This window comes from Triturus cristatus, chromosome 7 (assembly GCF_964204655.1).
Source record: "Triturus cristatus chromosome 7, aTriCri1.1, whole genome shotgun sequence".
In the NCBI taxonomy this organism is placed as follows: domain Eukaryota; kingdom Metazoa; phylum Chordata; class Amphibia; order Caudata; family Salamandridae; genus Triturus; species Triturus cristatus.
Window position 1 is genome coordinate 529,400,751 of NC_140590.1, and position 19,950 is coordinate 529,420,700.

At 42.7% G+C, this 19,950-nt stretch overlaps 1 protein-coding gene across 3 annotated transcripts in view; it reads left to right on the forward strand.

Annotated features, from left to right (window-relative positions):
* The window catches only part of MXRA7 (matrix remodeling associated 7), a 278,558-nt gene that overhangs the window by 184,726 nt on the left and 73,882 nt on the right, over positions 1–19,950 (forward strand). The window contains exon 4 of one of the 3 annotated variants that reach the window (XM_085616907.1): positions 954–7,101. The exons of 1 other annotated variant lie outside the window; for it this stretch is intronic. In XM_085616907.1, the coding sequence (XP_085473033.1) occupies positions 954–993 (40 nt within the window). In that variant the 3' untranslated portion in view covers positions 994–7,101. Of the gene's footprint in view, positions 1–953; positions 7,102–19,950 lie in introns of those variants that run through there. One more of the 3 variants, XM_085616908.1, reaches the window with a different exon arrangement.

Consider the following 19,950-nt stretch of genomic DNA (forward strand, 5'->3'; position numbering starts at 1 on the left):
ACAAATATGGTACCAGGAAAGCACCATCTTCTCCTTTTCACCCTGCACTAGATGCCACATTGACGTCCATTGAAAGAATATAAGCCATGGTCTTCCGTTCCTTAAGGGGGTGGTAGTGACTCCTTCTCTAAAACACCTTCATTCTAAGGCCCTAGCCTAGTACGGGCCAATGATCAACGTGCTTTTTTATTTGTGCTTTCGTACACCATTCAGAGGCACATACCATGCCACTGCCTCTTTGGTAAACTTTGGGTACATTTCACTCTGGCGCCCACATGAAATGTGGTACTTGAGCCGCACGGAGTGAGCATATATTCAAGACTGTGATGTGTAAGAAGATGGTTAGGGGAAATTACTAGGAAGTTGACATATGATCGCAAACCAGGAGGAGAGGAGAAAGTGAGGTAAGGAATAGAAAGAATGTCGACAGTGGGCTTAGGTAGAACAACTTTTGGGGCTACTGAACTCGATCTTTTAAGATCACTTTGACGATAAGATTATTTTGTGATTTTTAGGACAAAATGTACTTGTTGCTGAACTTTATCAACATAAACAATCACATTTTAGCTATTTCTTAGGTTGGGCTGGTCAGTTTGAGAGCATCGGTGGACTGGTCCATATGACCAACATTCTCGTGCCTCTGAAAGAGGGGCTGGGGAGGATTCAGGCACATGTCAGGCATGTCCAATGGGATATCCGCCAGGTTTCCTTAGAGGCTGGTTTGTCTTTGGGTGAGAAGATCACAGTCATTTAGAAAGGGATGCCACCATATCTGGCTGCATTTGATGACAAGCAAAGAAGCCACGGTGTAAGTAGCAGCCAGACCACCTTCCGGGGCTGTCTTTAGTTCATATGAATGCGGAATGTCAAGTATAATTTTTCCTGGCATGGCAGGGGCACCCTGGAATGAAACCTCCTTTTCTTTTTTTTCTCCTTGTTTTTTTACTTTTCAGAGATGAAGATTATGTGACGTTACCCCAAAACTCTTCCTAAGAGGACAACTCTTGCCATCCGAAAAGCAATGAAAAATACCAAAAAGTCAAATTCCTAAACAAACAAAGAGCAATGCAAGAAAGGAAACCCTGAAGAAGCCTATGACGGTCTCGTGATTGGAGATCTGCTCGTTTTCTATGCACGTGTTTTGCATTTCGGAGATTCTTGGCTGGCTGCACTCTTGGAGGCTGGGTGGCTGGGGACACAACATTAGTGTTGGATGAGAGTACAGGCATCCGTCATGTGTGCTAATGAATAATCTGTGCAACTTCTGTCATTTCTGCAATGCATTCGATCCGATGGCAGAACTATAAAGAGGGCCAATATTAGCCTTTAATAACAATTTCTCTAAATCTCAACTTTTTGAAATGCTATTCTGAAAGTATACTGGTGAAATGCAGGAAGCACTTGCAGAAGCTAATTAAAATATTATGCATTGTAAATAAATAACAAACCTAGACCTGCAACCAGAAACAGATGCTATGCCATTAGCAGCAATCTGGTTATTAGAGTCCATAACACACTAAGTCCCAAAACCCATCAGCTAGGGGATTCACTCAATGTAAAACCGACACCAGTAGTGACATGCATGCAATGTAACAGTACCGTTGGAGTTAGACTGCGAAGGAGCAACAGTATTGATACTCTTCCAAAAGCGTTGGCACTACATGGGCACCAGTATGACCCCCGAAACAACTCACCATATTTCCTGAGAACCCTAATGAGTAGGTCAGCATCACTTGAACACATGCACATGGCATTCGACAGCCAGCAGCGTTACGCCACCACAAACAGCCACCTAATACTCACTCTTGTGAAATGGTCGTTCTCTACTTAGCCACTTGCTATATCATCATATTTTGAAATATCATGAGACGATACAAATTGCCTAATAATCTTATATTTAGACAGTTTAAGTACTGTAGTAAGTTTTGGAAGAGTATGGCTGACAGATTATAGGCTAGACAGATGTATCTATCTTCAGTATTTTTCGAGAATACATAAAGACAATAAAGTGTTGTTTACAGTCTACAGATGACGCCTGTTCCATATCATCTTTGGGTGGTTTCGCGGGCTAGGGAGAACTTAGAGTTGATTGCATATCCGAATTGCCCAGTATTAAGGATAGTGGTGAATCTCACATAACAAAGAGTAACAGTTCACAGAGCTATTGTGTAAATCATAGATGCTTTGGGTACATGAAAACTAAAATTGTTTTCAAGAGGCAAGAACTGGAAAAACTTTGATGTGGTGGTGGCTTCCATGTGGGACTACTCCTGATTACAGACACCCTTTCTGCATGTCAACGACACATGCATATCAACTTTCAATACTTCGGAATACCAAGCAAATTCTTCCTTACTAATAGTACCTTTTTAATAGTTGGCCTTTAAAAAGATGGCTTTTCTATTCCTACTGTCTGTCCACAAAGTGCCCTTGGCATGGTGTGATGTCACACCCACATAAGCAGATGGAAATGATGTGAGATCTGACACTGGTGGTGAATAAGAAATAGTATGAAGTCACATGTTTTGGTGAATTTCAGTTGGTTTGAGGTTACTTCCTGGTAGACAGTAAGAGGTAGTGTCAGGTCCCAGACCGTGGTCAGTAGGCAGTAAAGTGATGACTCATGCTGGTGGTAACTAGTGGATCGTGTCAGGCAGGGCATGTGTGAGATGCTGGTATCCATTTGGGAATGTCGTGAGATGTCATTATGATCATCAAATGGGGGATGGTGAGTGATGGCACTGTTTATCAAGTAGGAGCGTATAGCATCACATTCTGGTGGTCAGTAGAAGTTATGGTGAGTTAGGTATGGGGTGTGTGATAACAACACCCTGGTGGTCAACAGGGGATGATATAATGTCACAGATTAATGGTTAGAGAATGATGAAAGGACGTTTGTGGTCAGTTTGTGTTGGCAAGTGGTTACAAGCAGTTAAGGTAGTTTGCAAAATAGTAAGGGATTGTGTAAGGGTACACTGGTAGTGGAGTACTTACTGGTTACTAAGAGGAGATGTTATTAGGTCACACTGGTGGACCATCAACCGTGATGTGCTTTTACACTCAGTGGTGTAAGGTTGCACTTCAAACTTGTGGTCAAGTGAGAAGGTGCGCTAGTTGTCAGTAGGTGTTGCATTGGAGTTACACTGGTGGTTTGTAGTTGGTAATGGTGAAGGTTATGATGGTGGTCAGTATTTGAAGGTGCATCACTGAAGATACAGAAAAAAAGTCACCGTGATTGTCCAAGAGGCGCTATTCTCCTCATAGGTTTTCAGAAATGTAGGTTCTAGGTCTTTTTTTCTATGTCTCGAAAGGATAATGTCGAACTAACGAAAACATCCTGGGCTTTCTATTTCCCCTTTTAAATGTCACAGTGAATTGGAGAAAGGCAAGGGTGTGAAAGAGGGGGCCGTAAACACTCCCTCTATTCCAGTCTCCTGTCCTTATTGTTTAGGTTTCAAAGTGTCGTGACAGATGTTGAAAGCATGCTAGCGGAAGGTAGAGTGTGCTCAGCTGGGAATGGGGAGGGAGAAAATGGAGCTCCCTTCAATTTAGGAAGATTCTTCCTCCCATCAGAACTCATGGGCAAATATTCTTTCTGAAAATATTGATAGGCGCCATCTAGAGAGGCTGGTGTAGAAAGTGCTATATCAATATTAATGTTCCCCTATGATCCATCCAGAAAATATGTTGAATTTCATTTATTCTGTCCTTTTTTTTACGGAGTTTTATATAGCGCAAACTTGACCCGGTATCGGGTATCAGAGCGCTTTTCATAGCACCAGTTGCGTTACATGAGGACACATTCATTCTTGTTAGGCACGGGGAGATTAAGTCATTTGCCCATAATCACGGGATGTTCAGCGTCATTCCCGAGACTCGAACCCGGTTCCCCAGATTCGAGGTCGACCTCCCTAGCCGTTAGGTCAACTCCTCTCCCCTTAACCCCACTAGCGTGATGGCATCAAGAGCTGTAAATTCAGAGGTTGCATGCTGAATTGTTTATAATGGCTTTATTTTAAGAACATTTCTTTGGCACCAAGGGATGAAGAATAGCTTCAAATAATTTTTCCTGGATTCACATCGCATACATGGAATCTAAGGTCTCTATTTGGATCTTTATACCAGGCATGAAGCATAGAGATAGAGATAATCAATGGCCGCTTTCTCAATCATGTACTTGAAACAAACAGATATAGGGAATCCAGGCTCCTACTAGCATGACGCGCCCTGGCATGAATCATAGAGTTGCACGGAATCCATAGACCAGTCTGCCTGCCCCGCTGGCATGCAACCAAACAGGGAGATGGAATTCAGTATGCAAGCCGCTTCTCCTGAATAGGCATGCTGCCATACATGTGCAGAAACCAATGAGCCTATCCCATCCATGCAGGATTCCCTGCATGTCTAGAAGGACATGAGCCCTAGAGGTCCAGGGAATCCATGGCACAACCAGACTCACCCTCCAAAGCAAGGCACCAAATAATACAGGGAATCCAGGATCCATTCAGTCTGCCCCTTTCAGCCATGCCCCATAGCAATACAGGGATTTGAGGGCAACCTTTCTGTCCACCGAAGTCATGTTGCCGTACAAGAACAAAAAATCCAAAGTTCTATCGCCCTGTCATTTGCAGGTTTGTACCGTACATATACAGGGAAGCCAAGACACAACAAGCTTATCTTTCTCTTACAGTGCCATGCAGAAAAAAAATTAATCCATCCTGTCACTTGAGGAATTCTGTGAAAACGATTGAGGTAATCTACTGCCCCACCATACTGTATCCCTCAACCATGCCTCCACAGAAGAAACCTGGGCACCAAACCAACTGTTGCCTCCTATGAACCATGAATCTCCACAACAGAGTTGCGCAAAGCTTCTATCTCCTTGTGCCCGACTATGACCTGGCATACAAAAAGTTTGGGCCAGCATATACACACCGAATTCTGATCTGTAGGATGGCCAGATGTTTATAGTTTTCATTTATATCATTGGAGACATACCTTACTGCCAGCGGAAGGAGGCAAATCTCCTGAGATTGTAGTCAACAACCATGTTTGGACCCAAACTCAACAGCAAGTAAAGAATGAATTTCCAGATGAGATGACCCCAAAGAGCAAGAGCGCTAGCAAACCATAATCCTGTTTCTTGCCAGCATGACATGAAATACAATGTGTCCCCTCTCTTCTAGGTGAGCAGAGGCTGCCATGGACTCTTGAAAACTGTACACCAATACTCGGAATCAGAGATGTTTTTGCCACTCTGTCAGGGCTCCAAATATATTTTACCAATGCAATGTTTTAGATACTTTTATCTATTGCTTGGTGGAAATTCCAGCTGATCAGTTGCAGTGCTTTCTGCTCCATCCAGTGGGTGGAATATGGAGTTGTGGGAATCAAATTAATTGCAATGCTCAAAATACCAGTTGCATCTTGGAGCAGTTCAATGGTGTCTACTAGTGTCTAGTAGTTTCACCTGGTATTTGATTGACCAGTAGATTTTTTTCTTGTTTTTTTTCCTGACAATATATGGTTCAAATACCTACAATCGCCAACAGGATGCGTTGAAATCAGTTTGTCCTTGGTCAACTGGAACTTCCACAACTCTCTTTACCGGTCCTCATGAAGCAGCTGCCACTGTCATCTTTCCCAAGATAAGAACCAGATTTGAGCATCTATTTACTGGGCTTCATTTTTGAAGAGTACTTTGAGGAAGAGTTGGAATGTATCTTTCTTTATGTCTTCGAATGGATTTGGTCAAGAAGTTGTTATAATATTAGGGGGTTGCTGGATAAAATCAATATTGTATGAAATTGAGGGACTTTGTTTTTGCAGATTTTGTTAAATTTTATTGAATATTTCTTGCATCCTATGAAATTTGCATTTTTTTCAAACACAGAGAGAAAGTATAACAATGTGTTTTATGGGTGAAAGAAAATCAAGAATTTGACTTTCTGATGCTTTTTTTCCAGTGAAATATTTAGCATAAAAAATCCGAAAGCTGACTTTGTTGGAAGATTGTCTTGTAAAAATTGGAGAATTTATTTTGAATCTTATCTGAAAAAGCTTGAGTTCTGCAAATAATGGAATGACAAATTGATGAATTTTGCCCAATTGCACTATTTTAATTCTATTTTTGCACATCTCTGGGAAAACAATTCTGGCAAGACTCATTCACTGCTCAACTGACCCGCTCAGAGTTTGGAGGAATAAAAACCTAAACGATAAATTCAGCTGTACATAAAATTGTGTAATATGCTTCGGCTTCAACCCCAGTGACAAACGTCCCTGTAAATGAGACCTGGTTGTCTCCAAGCCCGACATCTCATTATATCTCAGTATAGCATATTTTTCACATGCTCACTCACAGTCCATTTTAATTAGCAACGCAGCATCAGAAATCGCCCTCCCCTGGTGATGTCCCCAGATAGTGAGACCCATTGAATATCTGAGGAAAGATGCCATTGCTGCTTGTCATTTAACCTGTAAAGCCGATACTTCGCTTCTAAGGTACACCATATTAGATGTATCAACATGCCATAGGTTATAAGGCAGTCACATTAATAAATCCCCCTTTCACAAGTGCGCCACTGTTTAATGCACCTGCATTAGGTTTAATTTCCAGTACACAACTTTCACCTTCTTGTTTTTGTAACGATACACTCTGCGTCAGTGAGCGGCTTACAGACACACCTGTTTCTTCTACCTGTCAAAACCTACATCGAGCACTCCTTCATGGACTATGCAAAGAATGCCTTATCTATGTGTGTATATTTGACACCTGTTTATATACCTTTCTACATGCAAATATAAATATATATTATCTTATAGTAAAACTTGGTGGAAGTGTGGAGGTCAGCGGCGTGAGCCTCCACCAGCCTCTGTTCTTGGCTTGATTCTGGCAGTACAGTGTTCTGTGATGGTTGCAGTTCGCCCCCTCAGAGCTCCTCTTAGGGTGTCAATGGGGCAGCTTATCTGTTTCTGACACCTTAGAGCTGGGGGTATGTACCTCACAATGGCTGCTGTGCAGACACAAGGGCGTAGTTGTAGATGACTTGAAGCTGATTGCTGCATTTGTGCCAGTATGCAATAAATCATTGAATAAAAGTTTCTTGTTGTGATCAGACTTTTAATTTCTTTTGGGGTGGGTGAGGGAGGAGAGGGAGAATGCTCTTTTCTCTAAAATGTGTTTTGAAATGTTCTTACCTATAACTCGGCAGAGGAATGCCAGTGAGGTTCCTTTAAAAATCGTGGTACTGCTCCTTTTAAAGAGAAATTCAAAGGGTTGGGCTATCCATGTAAATGTGTGGCTTACTCCTTTCAAAATTGAGGCACTGTGTCTTTAAGAGCGGTCTCATCCCCTTGAAAGCAGTGTTTACTCTGCCTTGGAAAGTGTGCCACTGTCCAATTAAAAGCGTGGTGCTGTCTCTTTGACTGTTCTCAAGTCTACTTAAAGCAAAGAGAGTTTACAAACGTTAACAAATGTAAAGTCTTTACTTACGTATGGTAGTAACATATGCCTGTAACCATTGGCAAAGTCAATACCTCCCAAAGGTGAGACCTATTGGCTTACTTTTGTGTGTTTTATCTTGCCTCACTACAATATGGACATCCATGTGCTGTCTGGAGATCTAAACTGTATCACTGTGACTAAAGACCAGATTATCCCCTGCCCCAACCCCCAACAAACAAACCCAAACAGGCTACAAAATTAATCCATTACCTAACCTGTGTGTCTAGAGGCTGCATAATTTGTTTTCTGTATGTTGAATTTTGTTAGCAATCGTTTTTGCGGTCGCAAGAGAAGAATTTGTAAGGAACTGCTAGCATTATTTAGTGGCTTTAAATTGTGCCTTACCTGCAGAAAACTGGAAAAGGTGTGTTGGCCCAGTCTGCAGCCATGGAGATTGTGAGCTGAGCAGCAGCTCCTTCCCCTCTGCCCACCAGCTTCAGGCTAAGTGATTTGGCCTGGGCCCAAAGCCACCGGAACAGACCATGTCCTCCCTTGCATCGTAAGTTTGCAGAAGGAACCCCAACATAGCTATCTCCATTTCGTGCCCCCAATTTGTGTGAGCCCTGAGCATCCCAGAGAGTAACTCACAGTGGTGGCTGGTGAAGTTTGAGAGTGGTGAGGCTGGGCTCATCCATTGAGGGTTGGAACATGTAGGTGAGCCTGTTACGAGGGCACGGCATGGCATTTTCTGGGAGTCCAGTCACCATTTTCTATGCAAAACCTATTTTAAAAAATCTGATAAAATGATGCATTTCCCACTGCACCACAGGTACGGCTGCCTTCACATTCACCATAAACAAAGGGACCACCTTTCCCCTGTAATCTGCTCATTAGTGGCTGATTTACACAAAGTAAAACTAGAAAACATGGATTAATCAGGGCTCCCACAACTTAAATTGTGTGATCTTAGGCAAACATTTTATCTCACCAAAGCTCTTTTGCATCATTTTCACATATAAAAGTACATTCAATCAAACATGTGTTCAGAATGCCAGTTGTACAAAAACCATCAGGGCTGCCTTCAGGTCGAGTTCTGCAGTCGCTATATAAAAACTACAGAGAAATGCACAAAGAGGTAAAAACCAAAGCCTTAACACAAAGAAAGTCTGATAGATACTCAATTACTGGCTGATTTGTAAGGTGAAACCAGAAAACGTGGATAAATCAGGGCTTCCTTCCTTAAACTGTGAGATCTTGGGCACATTTTCATCTCATCCAAATTCTTCAGAACAACTAAAACATTATCACGAGCATATGAAAGCACTTTCAAATTTGTGCATTTAGAAATCAGTTATACAAAAAAAATTATTGGGTGCGTATAAAAGTGCTTTAAAATATGTGCGTGAATGTCAGTATTACAAAAATAATTATAGTCAATGAAAGCACTTTCAAATGGGTGTGAATTTGCCATTTATATAAAGACCATTAGCACTGCCTACCAGGCAAGTTATAACAGTCGCTGTATAAAAACTACAGAGAAATACATAAAGAGGTAAAAACTTAAGGACACACAATTGCTGATCTAAAGTTTTCAGGGGCAGACGGAGCTGTAAAATATAACCCTATCACCTCGTGATCCACTTGGTTGGGGGCTTCAGGGCACCATCTGGAGTCTCCAGACACTGTGTGGACATGGTCCAGAGTCACACACAATTAAGGCGCGCATCGGCACCACCTTAGCTCCATGCCACCACAAGACTGCTCCTAGCAGCCAGACAGTCAATTGTGCTGTGTCTTATCATACAAGTGTGATGCGCCAGCACTAATCATGTCCCTTACAAAAAGCACTGTGGGTAGCAGACATCTCGAGTCTGCGCAGTGTCTTCAAAACATTTGATGACAAACTACGCAGACTTCTCGCCTGCCTGCAGCCTTTACCCTGCCCTTTCCCAACTTGTCACAGGGTGGGACCACCCCCGTGTGACGAGGGAAAAAAGTGGGGGTGACCATGCTCTCAATTCCCTGAATGTGATGAAGCCCCAACACTACAGTGCTTCAATCTAAAACGACCGGGGATAATTTTACCCAGACTTCCTCAGGGGGTGGAGACTGGCCCTCATGGCTTTGTGGTTGCTGAGTGATGACCTCACAGGCCCCAGGGCTGTGAAATTGTCTGCCTGGCAAATAGTGTAGACTTTGGGTCTGTCCAGGCCAGAAGTGTAACTCAGCATCATTGACTCACGCTGAGAGGCAAATTGGCAGTGTGCAGCAGTCCCGGCTCCTGGAATGAAAGAAAAAATAATGCTGTGTGTAAATGAATGCTGTGTGGAAACCCCAAAACAAATTTACAGTGACTTTGTTTTATTTTAGAGATAGTGATGAGGGCGAAAGTAAAGGGGGCGGAGCCCCGAGCACCCTAGACAAGAAACCGCAGCTGGTAACTCCAGAGCAAAGGTGGTAGTAGCAGGCAGTGTTTGCTGTGCAATTTCACATTGCATCTGTTGTTTGTGTGTGCGTGTGTGTGCCTGCTTAACTTCTCTTCCTTATTTTTTTCTTAAACTCCTAAACTGTACTACGGTGACTAAAGGTAAAATTCCCCCTCCTTCTTAACAAAAACTAAAAAAAAAAGGTAAACACCTAATCCAAAATCTACCTTAAGTGTGTAAATACTACTTAATCTGTTTCCTGTGTGATACATTTTGGGAGTTGGTTTAGCACACATTTTTGGGGTGGTAAGAGGAGAATTGTTAAAGGGGTGATAGCAATATTAAGTTGCTTTAAATTGGACCTTACCTGCTGGGTTGAACAGGAACTGGGAAATGTGTGTTGGGCCAGTCTGTAACTAATCAAGGAGATTGCTAGCTGAGCATCATCTCACCAGTTGCAGACTAATTGATTAGACCTGTTCCCAGAGTCACCTGAGCAGGCCTTCTTCATCTCCTACCAATTTGCACAGCCCCTTTGAAGTTACATGATCTACAGAGTTAGGATTTTATTGGCTGTTGGACCTGGGTTCTGATTGAGCCCCAGAGCTAGGGTTCCTTTTGGCTCTAGGTTCTTAGGGCTTGTGTTCTGATTGTTTCTTAGGGCTAGGGTTTTGATTGGCACCGTGGGCTAGGATTCCTGTTTGACCTAGGGTTTGGGGCTAGGGCTCTAATTGGTTCTTAGTCCTAGGGTCCCTATTCGACCTAGGGCTTAGGATCTGTTTGATTCTTAGAGCTGAGGTTCTGATTGGTTCTTAAGGTTATACTTCTGATTGGTTCCTATGGCTAGGGTCCTGGTTGGCTACTAGGGTGAGGGTTCCTATTGGACCTGGGGCTTAGGGTTTGGGTCCTGATTGGTATCTGGGGCTAGGGTTTTGATTTGTTCCTAGTGCTAGGGCTACCATTTATCCTCTGATTGGTTTGGGTTAGGGTTAGTGTTCCTTTTAAGTAGAGTTACGCGCAGGATTGAAATTGAAGAAGGTTTATTAAGTACAGAAGAGCAACCCCTGAAGACTCCTCTTCAGGCAACAGTAGTTCCAGTTCTGCTTACTTTCCAATAGCATTGGAATGTTCAGCATCACTAGGATACAATGCACATGTTGCTAGGATACAACACATCGCCATTACTAAAAAAATAACAACAGTAAGCAAACAATAAAATATGACTGGTAATAGACCATAAGAACATAACACAAGAAAAATAACTTTATCAGACAGTTGAATAATGAACAGATTCTATAGATGCAGAGAATAACAATTGATCATTTGCATAAATAATCATTGTGCCAGATAGGCCTCCTCCTCAAGCGAGGTTCAACCCCAAACGTACCATTGGGATTGGAATTGTTAGTTGACACAACCACAGACTTGTTGATTGGTAAATCACTTTGCTTGATAGTTGACTCATCACCAACTTTAGACTACCTGGGATCACTGCAAATTTTGTTTTCCCACAGTTCTCGCTCCAGATCATTACATAAAGTAACTCTGCTCACATTCCATTTCTTTCCATCAGACAACCATACATTATTGTAAACCACTTTAGTGATTCTTTTGGGTATAGACCATTTAGATGTTTTCTGAGTGACTGTTAGTTCTGACCCAATCACCAACTCTGAAGGTTCTTTTACCCTTCCTTATTTTATCTTTATGCCTGCTTGCATACTTAGTTTGATGTTCGTGGACTCTTTCCTGTAACTTTGCTTTGTCAAATACACAATTGAGTCTCTTGAGCATCCAAGCAGGAGATACCTTGGTACTTGCCTGTCTGCCCTTCAAAAGCATGAATGCAGTTTCTAATGTAACAGAATGCAGAGTAGTGCGGTAACTCCACAGCATTACTTTGACAGCTTCCTTACAATTACAACCACTGCTCTCATTTAACTGCACACACTCCTTCAGAACTCTGTTAAATCTCTCAACGAGACCATTCTCTCTGGGATCATAAACAGCAGTGGTGTGATGTGCCACTCCCGTTTTAGATAAATAATTTTTAAACTCTTCAACCACAAATTGGGGACCATTGTCGGTCACCAAGGAACTTGGGCAACCCTCTCTACGGAAAACCTTGTCACAGAATTCAATCACATTAGCAGCTTTGAATTCCTTGTAAAACGCTACTTCAGGCCATTTAGAATAATAATCGATCATTACAATGGCAAATTTGTTGGAAATACCCTTGGCAGAAAAAGGACCACAAATATCCATAGCTATTCTCTCCCACGGTCTGTTAGGAAATTCAGTGGGAGCAATGGTGGATTCCTCAACTCGATGGGACTTGTCGCTACACATACAGTCAATGCATCTATGGACGCTTTCCTCAACTTGCTTGTCCATACCAGGCCACCAAAAGGTCATTCTGGCCCTTCTATTCATTGCTGACATTCCATTATCCCCTTCATGTAATAATTTTAACAATCTGGTCTGTAACTCCTTGGGTACCACTAAGGGATCACCTCTCCGTAACACCCCATCATATGCTGAAAGCTCAGACCAAACCGTCTAAAATTCACCAAATTTCCTCTTTAACATGGCATTAGACAATGATGGGGACGATAGTTCACTCAAAACCTCCATGAGAAACTTCTCCTGCACCATAGCAGATTTTCACTCTACAGCAGATATGGCACCACTGCACGCTACAGAAATATCTGCAACTACAAATTCGTCGTACACTTTATCCTCATCATCCATACATTGTAAAGGTAACCTAGATAGAAAATCTGCATTGATATTGCGGATGCCAGGAACATAATTTAGTGTAAAATCCTATCCTTGAAGTCTGAACAACCACTTTGCATTTCTAGGGGTGGCTTTGCCTGCACCCTTGGTGGTGAATAGATCTATTTACGGTCTGTGGTCTGACCTGAATTCAAAATGCGTGCCCCATGCATACGTTTTGAAATGGTCAACTCCCCTCCAGCAGGCTAAAGCCTCCTTCTCTATTACAGAATATGTAGCTTCAGCCCCCTTCAAAGTACGTGAGGCAAAAGCAATGCCCTAAATGCTTCTGCATAAGAACAGCGCCTAGACCATAGGCACTGGCGTCAACTGTTATTATGGTTTGATCACTTGGATTAAATGGTTTGAGGGCAACAGCCTTTGCAATCTGTTTCTTAATGTCATCAAATGCATTTTGACATTCTCCACACCGCACACACTTATTGCCTTTCTTCATTAATACCCTTAAACAGTGCACTTTATCCGCAAAATGTTGAACAAATTTGAAATAAAATTCGGCTAATCCCAGGAAAGACCGTAGTTGCTCTTTTTCTTTGGAAGCAGGTGCGTCAGAAGTGGCATTCAACAACTTTCTTTTTGGTTTAACACCCTCTTTAGATAAAGTGTGCCCTAGATAATCTATTTGTTCCACGCCAAACTTGCATTTGTGCATACCTACCGTCAGACCAGCTTGTTCCAGCTTGCTCAAAGTAACATCTAAGAATTTATCATGTTCCTCACGGTTTGAACCCCACACTAGAACATCATCTTGAAAAGCCATGACTTTGGATAACCCCTTGAAAATTTTGCACATTACTCTCTGGAATTCTGCAGAAGCGGATGCCAGTCCAAACTTCATTTGCACAAAGCGAAAGGTACCTTCTGGAGTGATAAAAGAGGTAAGATGCTTTGATGAAGGATGTAAATGAATTTGATGGTAAGCACTGGATAAATCAATTAAGGAGAAAATTTAGCATCAGTCACTGAGGAAACCATTTCATTGATATGCGGAAGTGGAAAACGGTCAACTAAAAGGTTTCTGTTAAGGTCTCTCAAGTCTACACACATGCGCAAATTCCCGTCCGATTTGCGCGCCAAAACAATGGGACTTAGCCATTCTGAAAATTTGATTGGTTCAATTACCTGTGCTTCACAAAGTCTTTGCAGCACTTTTTTTAATTGTTCCTTAAGAGGAAAAGGTACGTTTCTAGCTTTATGTACACACGGTACATAATTGTTCTTTAATACGATACGATGTTCGAATTTATTCAAACAACCAAGCTCTTGTCTGAAAAGTTGAGGAAACTTGACACTCCACTTGACTTTTTCATCATTTTCAGTTACTAAAACCTTTTGAGGGTGGTTGGGGTCTAAAACTATTCCCAATGCTTTCTGCTCACACCAGCCCAGTATTGATCTGCCCTTTTCTACAACATAGACCTTGCATGTGACTTCTTTCGTCTTATGTGATAATTTACACATGAAATAACCTAAAAGTGGTAACTTAACGCCACAATAACCTACAGGATGTACATCAGGGATACTCAATATAAATTTTCCAATCTTTTCCCAGATATCCTTGCTGATTATAGTATAGGGCGAGCACGAATCAGCCCAAACAGCAGCCTTAGCACCATTTAATCCTAATGTACATTTAAGAGGATTCAATCAATCAATCAATCAATCAAAACCACTTTATTCGATAAATTAAAATCATAAAAGTGTACAATACATGATTAAACAATTTAAAAACAATCCAGCATTTCCATTTCCTCCAATGCAGTCTGTCTAATCTTCCTTAGCCTAATAGAGGCAACAAGAAAGCTGGCTACGCAAAACATAGTTGTAGGGGATTCCATTAATTGTAAAAACAATAATGCGGGTTTAACTTGTACAAAAGCTTCCTCTCTCAGAATGGGTAAAATAAACCTTTTCCTAGCTTCCAGGTACAGAGGACAGAAGAAAATAAAGTGCATTGTGTCTTGGGCCGAAAAATCGTCACATTTACAAGGGACCACATCTTCAGGCCTCAGCCAGCCCTGTGGAACACTTAATACAAAATGGATCTGGTTGAAACGAAATTTAGTCAAAAGCCATCTGTGGTAAAAATTCGTCACAATTGACAGATAAGGGTGCATGTCCATAGATAAATTAAGCAAGAGGTGAGCCCTTACTGTAGTTTTACAGAGCTCCTGAGATTCACGCTCAACCTCGCAGTGCCTAATGTAATACGTTTTGACCCACATTAAATCGGCTTTACATAATCCTTCCGGATTGGAAAAAAGCTCGGGGCGTCCCATTTCCTTATATAGCAATTTAATATAGGACAGCCACTGAATTTCCTTCCAGTTATCTAACTTAATACAATCTTTCAGGATACTATGATTCAACGTAAGATCCGGGTTCAACCAGGTTCTGATCCATAGCAAAATTGGGGCAATTTTTATAGTGTCAAGGATATATCCTATCCCCAATTCGAGATGGACCGAGTATGTCGCAGTGGATTGAGGGAGGCCAAGAAGAGCACGTTGAAATTTATTCTCTTCTCTCTGGATGGGTTCAGGGTTAATATACCCCCAGATTGAGGCCCCGTACCTAACTATTGAGACAGATTTTGCTTGATATATTTTTAAAATAGCATCGCAGGGTTTCCCTCCCAGCCTTTTTGCAAAACCCAATATTGCAGCCGAGGAGCTTCTTACCGCATTCACCTTAGTAGCTAGCTGAGGTACCCAAGAACCCTTGTCATCGAAGACGACTCCAAGATAAGTAAACACTTTTACTCTTGATATGACATCTCCGTTACAATAAAAAGTTTTAAGAAGGTTTTTCCCTTTCCCCATTGCCATAGTATGGGATTTTCCATTATTGACCACAAGGTCCAGGGATTTCATAAAATCCCCAAAAGAGTTCAATAATCTTTGTAATCCAAGCGGGGTTCTGGCCAATAAAACTGTATCATCCGCATAAAGAAGTACGGGTATTGGAGTACCATCAATCCGTGGAATATCAACAGATGCAGCTAGCAAGTTATCTTCAAGGGAATTTATGTACAATGTGAATAACATAGGGGCAAGGATACAACCTTGACGTACCCCTCTCCCAGATTTAAAACTGGCAGTGCATTTCCCCTCCTGTGACATCCTTATTGAGGCTTTCAAATCTTTATGCAATTCTGCCAAAAAGTACACAAGGGGCCTATCCAGTCCCATTTCCAGGAGTTTAGACCATAGCTTTGACCTGTTGACCAGGTCAAAAGCCGTGGACAGGTCCATAAAACCTAGAAAAAGCGAGCCCCCTGAGGCTTTTGTGTACTTGGCAACTAATAAGTGTAAATTAAGACATTGGTCCTCGGTACCCCTCCCTGATCTAAAACCATACTGGGCATTAGAGATTACACAATTCTCTGAGGCCCAATTAGATATCCTAGCCAGAATAACCTTTCCCAAAATTTTGAACGAGGAGTCCAGCAGGGATATGGGCCTATAACATCTAGGGTCTCCCCTTTGGCCTTTCTTGAACACGGGGATTATGACCGATTGAGACCAAGACTTCGGGGGGGCTGATACAGCCGCAGAATTAAAGACATTTAACAGTATTTTGGCCCAATACTTAGGGTTAGCCTTATACATATCCGTGGGCACCCCGTCTGGGCCAGGCGCCTTACGCCCGGCCGAACCCTCAATGGCTAATTCCACCTCTTCAATAGAAAAATTAATGAGGGAGAGGGGAGAACTGGAAATTGGTATCGAGAAGGTTTCCAACTCAAGGTTACTCCCATATATTGATTCAAAGTGGCCTAACCAATCCTCCTCAGAGATGTTTAATTCTAGTACAGAATTCTGGGAACCGGAAAGCATAGGGGAATTAATAATTTCCCAGAATTTAGAGCTATCTTTCAGGATGGCTTTATCCATTAGGGCTACCCATGCACCTTGTTTAATTTCCCTTTTGCGTGCCTGTATTACTTGCGAATACGCTTTCCTTAACTGTGTAACTAGCCCTTTGTTTCTAGGTTTATCATTAAGGGCTTTTTAAAGTTGATTTAGGGCTGATGTACAACTATGATTAAACCAACCACAGGCTGGCTTACTTTTGACAACTCTTCCTTTCTTAGTAAGTTCGCTGGACACTTGTGAGCAAACAGCTTCAAAAGCCAATATTACATCCTGATCATTTGAGGAATGATCGGCACATAAGCTTAAATGTAGGCCAACCTTTAATGAGATAGAATTAAAAAAAATCTTCGGGGATTACCTTGCTCCATTTTAATCTCCTCCCCTGGTCTTTAGCTTTCACATTAACCGGCACCAATGTCAGGGCTGGTTTGTCCATAAAAGAGAAAGCATTGGCTAAAACCATTATCACCGGGTTATGATCACTAAAATTAGAACGTAGGGCATTATAAAAAAAAAAAAACACATACCTTAAAAGCCCTGCAGATAAAAATATATAATCTATAATAGATTCACTATCCCTTGCAGCATATGTGGGGACACGGGTATTCATGTCCGGGAACCCTGCTTCATACAAATTATTATTAGACAGAAGGGACTCCACGGCCTCCCCCTTCGAGCTGTGTTCAAAGTGTTGAGGGTTTGTGAATTGTGGGCCGTCCTTATCCCTATAGTGACAATTTAATTTACATAAATGTACGTTAAAATCACCCATCAGGATATAATAGCAAAAAGTGGTTTGATTGTCCTTAAAAGATTCTAAAAATTTAGAAAGCCAATGAATGTGCTCATTAGGGAACTCTTCTTGCTGTGAGTTATAACAATTAATTAATATAAGCTTGGTATCATTTAGCAGGCTTATGTCCAGAATAAGGCAATTATGGGAGGTACAAGCAACCTTCTTGGCACTTCCCATAATATTTACTGAGATCAAGAACATAAGACCACCCCTATCTCTTCCTGCTGGCGAGCTCTGGGCAGGCACAAAATAGGAGGTAAAACCATCAATCCAGAAATCACAGTCTTTATCCCATGTCTCCTGTAGGGCTATAATGTCATATTGTTTTAATATATTTAGCCAGCCACTATCAGTCTTTTTCGACCGTAATCCCGCTATGTTCCAGCTTAATAGTTTAACTGTTTCCCCAGAGTCTGTTACAATGCTGTCAAAATTAGTTTGTAAATTTCCATGAATCGTTTTAGATTCAGCAGTTTCTCGGGAGTCCATGGCAACCGGGCTGGCACTCCCCTGTGTCTCAAGAGTCCTCTCGTCAATCGCAAGCCTCCAAACCCGAAAGTACCCCATATCTATTGTGGGTCGTGATATTAGGCCTATACACACAAAGATTTTCCGCATTGAACCCTTGCAGAACTGCCGGCGTCTGGGGATCCCTGGGTGTAAGTGGTCTAGTTGTCACACAGTTCGGGGATCTAGAAAGGTGCTTATAAAAGTAGGCCAACGGGCGCGCACAAACACTGTTAATATCGCCTGCCAAGCAAGCTGCACGTAGCAAGACTGTGTTAACGTGTTGGGGGTATCTAAAGTTAACTATAACACAGTCCCCTCTACAGCTTTTTCGAGATGGACCGACCCACTTTGTCCTTCTAGTGGATAAAATTTGATCTGCGTGATATGTCGGAAAACCACAATTTCTATTGAGCCAGAACACAGTTTTATTTTTTAATGACTCATGTGATTCATCTCGGGACTGGGCATGCTGATTTTCTAGAGCGGGCACATTTGACAGGACAACCACGTATGGCGCACACTCTGGGGGAAGATTAGTGAAGCCAGTATTAGTTCCCAATCTAGGGGTTGCAGTGCCACTTTGTCTCGTAAGGGATTTTTTGACTAAACCGTTCAGAGGTAAAGGTTGAGAGGGGACAGGCTCCGGTATAGTTAAGAACTGAGTCGGTCGCTGGGAGGAGTCACATAGTGTGACATCGAAGGCACCAGCAGTACCCATATCTGAAGCCTTAGTTATTCCACTACCAGGTAAGAGATTTGCTATAAGGACTCCAAGTCGTTTGATTTCCAGGTTAGCCGTTTTTAGTTGGAGCAATAAGGATTTCGTATGCTCGGCTAACTTAGCTTCAAATTTAGCCTCTAGGGTACCTACTAGTGACGCAACTTGGTCTTGTGATAAATTAAAACATGCTGAACTTTGACCTTCCTGTAGAGCAGGACCATTGACAATCCTAATAGGGGTTTGGTGCAGGGCTTCCACCCTTTTTTTTGTGTGCTTCCCCCCCTTTTGTTAAGTATTTTCCTGCAAGCCCTCACAGGTCTAGGACTAGGGGGAACTTCCTCTAAATCGTTAATGGGCGATGCCGGAGGATCTATCAGACACTCAGAATGAACCTGAGCTTCAACCGATATAACAGGACGGGAGCTCACGCTAGATGGGTCGTCAAATGGATTATCAGCCGAAAGGTTGGCAGTAATATCAAGAGGAGCAGGGAGACCCCCCTTACCAAGAGATAATCTACTGTCATTATTGATTTTATTTACCACTTTAACTAAATAGTTGTCCATTAGACCCGTTCCAGCTACAGGCTTGACATGTTTTCCGCTAGGCATGGTCAGAAAAAGGGTATAGATAATAATACAACAGCAATATTCCAAAAGAGGGACAACAGCGCTACTAAAGAATGCTGGAATAAGTACCAAGCTATAATAAATATTACAGTTCAATCACTAATATAAACGAGATCCACAACAAAAGGGAGTACAGGAGGCTCACGTGAACTGTAGTCCAGATCGGAGAACCAACGGCAGTGGCCCAGCCCAGCCTCTGCCAGCCCCTGACAGCCACAGACGGCCCGCCCTTTGCCCGGGCTTAGCCCGGCGGCCGCCCGCGCGCGTCCCGCGATGCGGTAAGAACAGCGTTCTTTTATGCGCCTCCGGGCGCGTAGGTCGCGTCAAGGGGTGCTAGGGCAGCTGGGAGTTGTAGTTGTCCCCGCTTCCAGGCCGCGAGGTGGGGTAGCGGCGATGGGAGCGTAGCGGCCCAGGAGAGCAGCAGCTGGCTAGTAGAGAGTGAAGGAGGGCACCAACAGCAACCCCCGTCCAAGCAGCAGGATACTCGCGTTCACCAGGGCTCCACGTTCAAACTTTCCCACTCCGCCGAAAGAACAGCGTTCTTTTATGCGCCTCCGGGCGCGCCGCCGAAAGAACAGCGTTCTTTTATGCGCCTCCGGGCGCGTAGGTCGCGTCAAGGGGCGCTAGGGCAGCTGGGAGTTGTAGATGTCCCCGCTTCCAGGCCGCGAGGTGGGATAGCGGCGATGGGAGCGTAGCGGCCCAGGAGAGCAGCAGCTGGCTAGTAGAGAGTGAAGGAGGGCACCA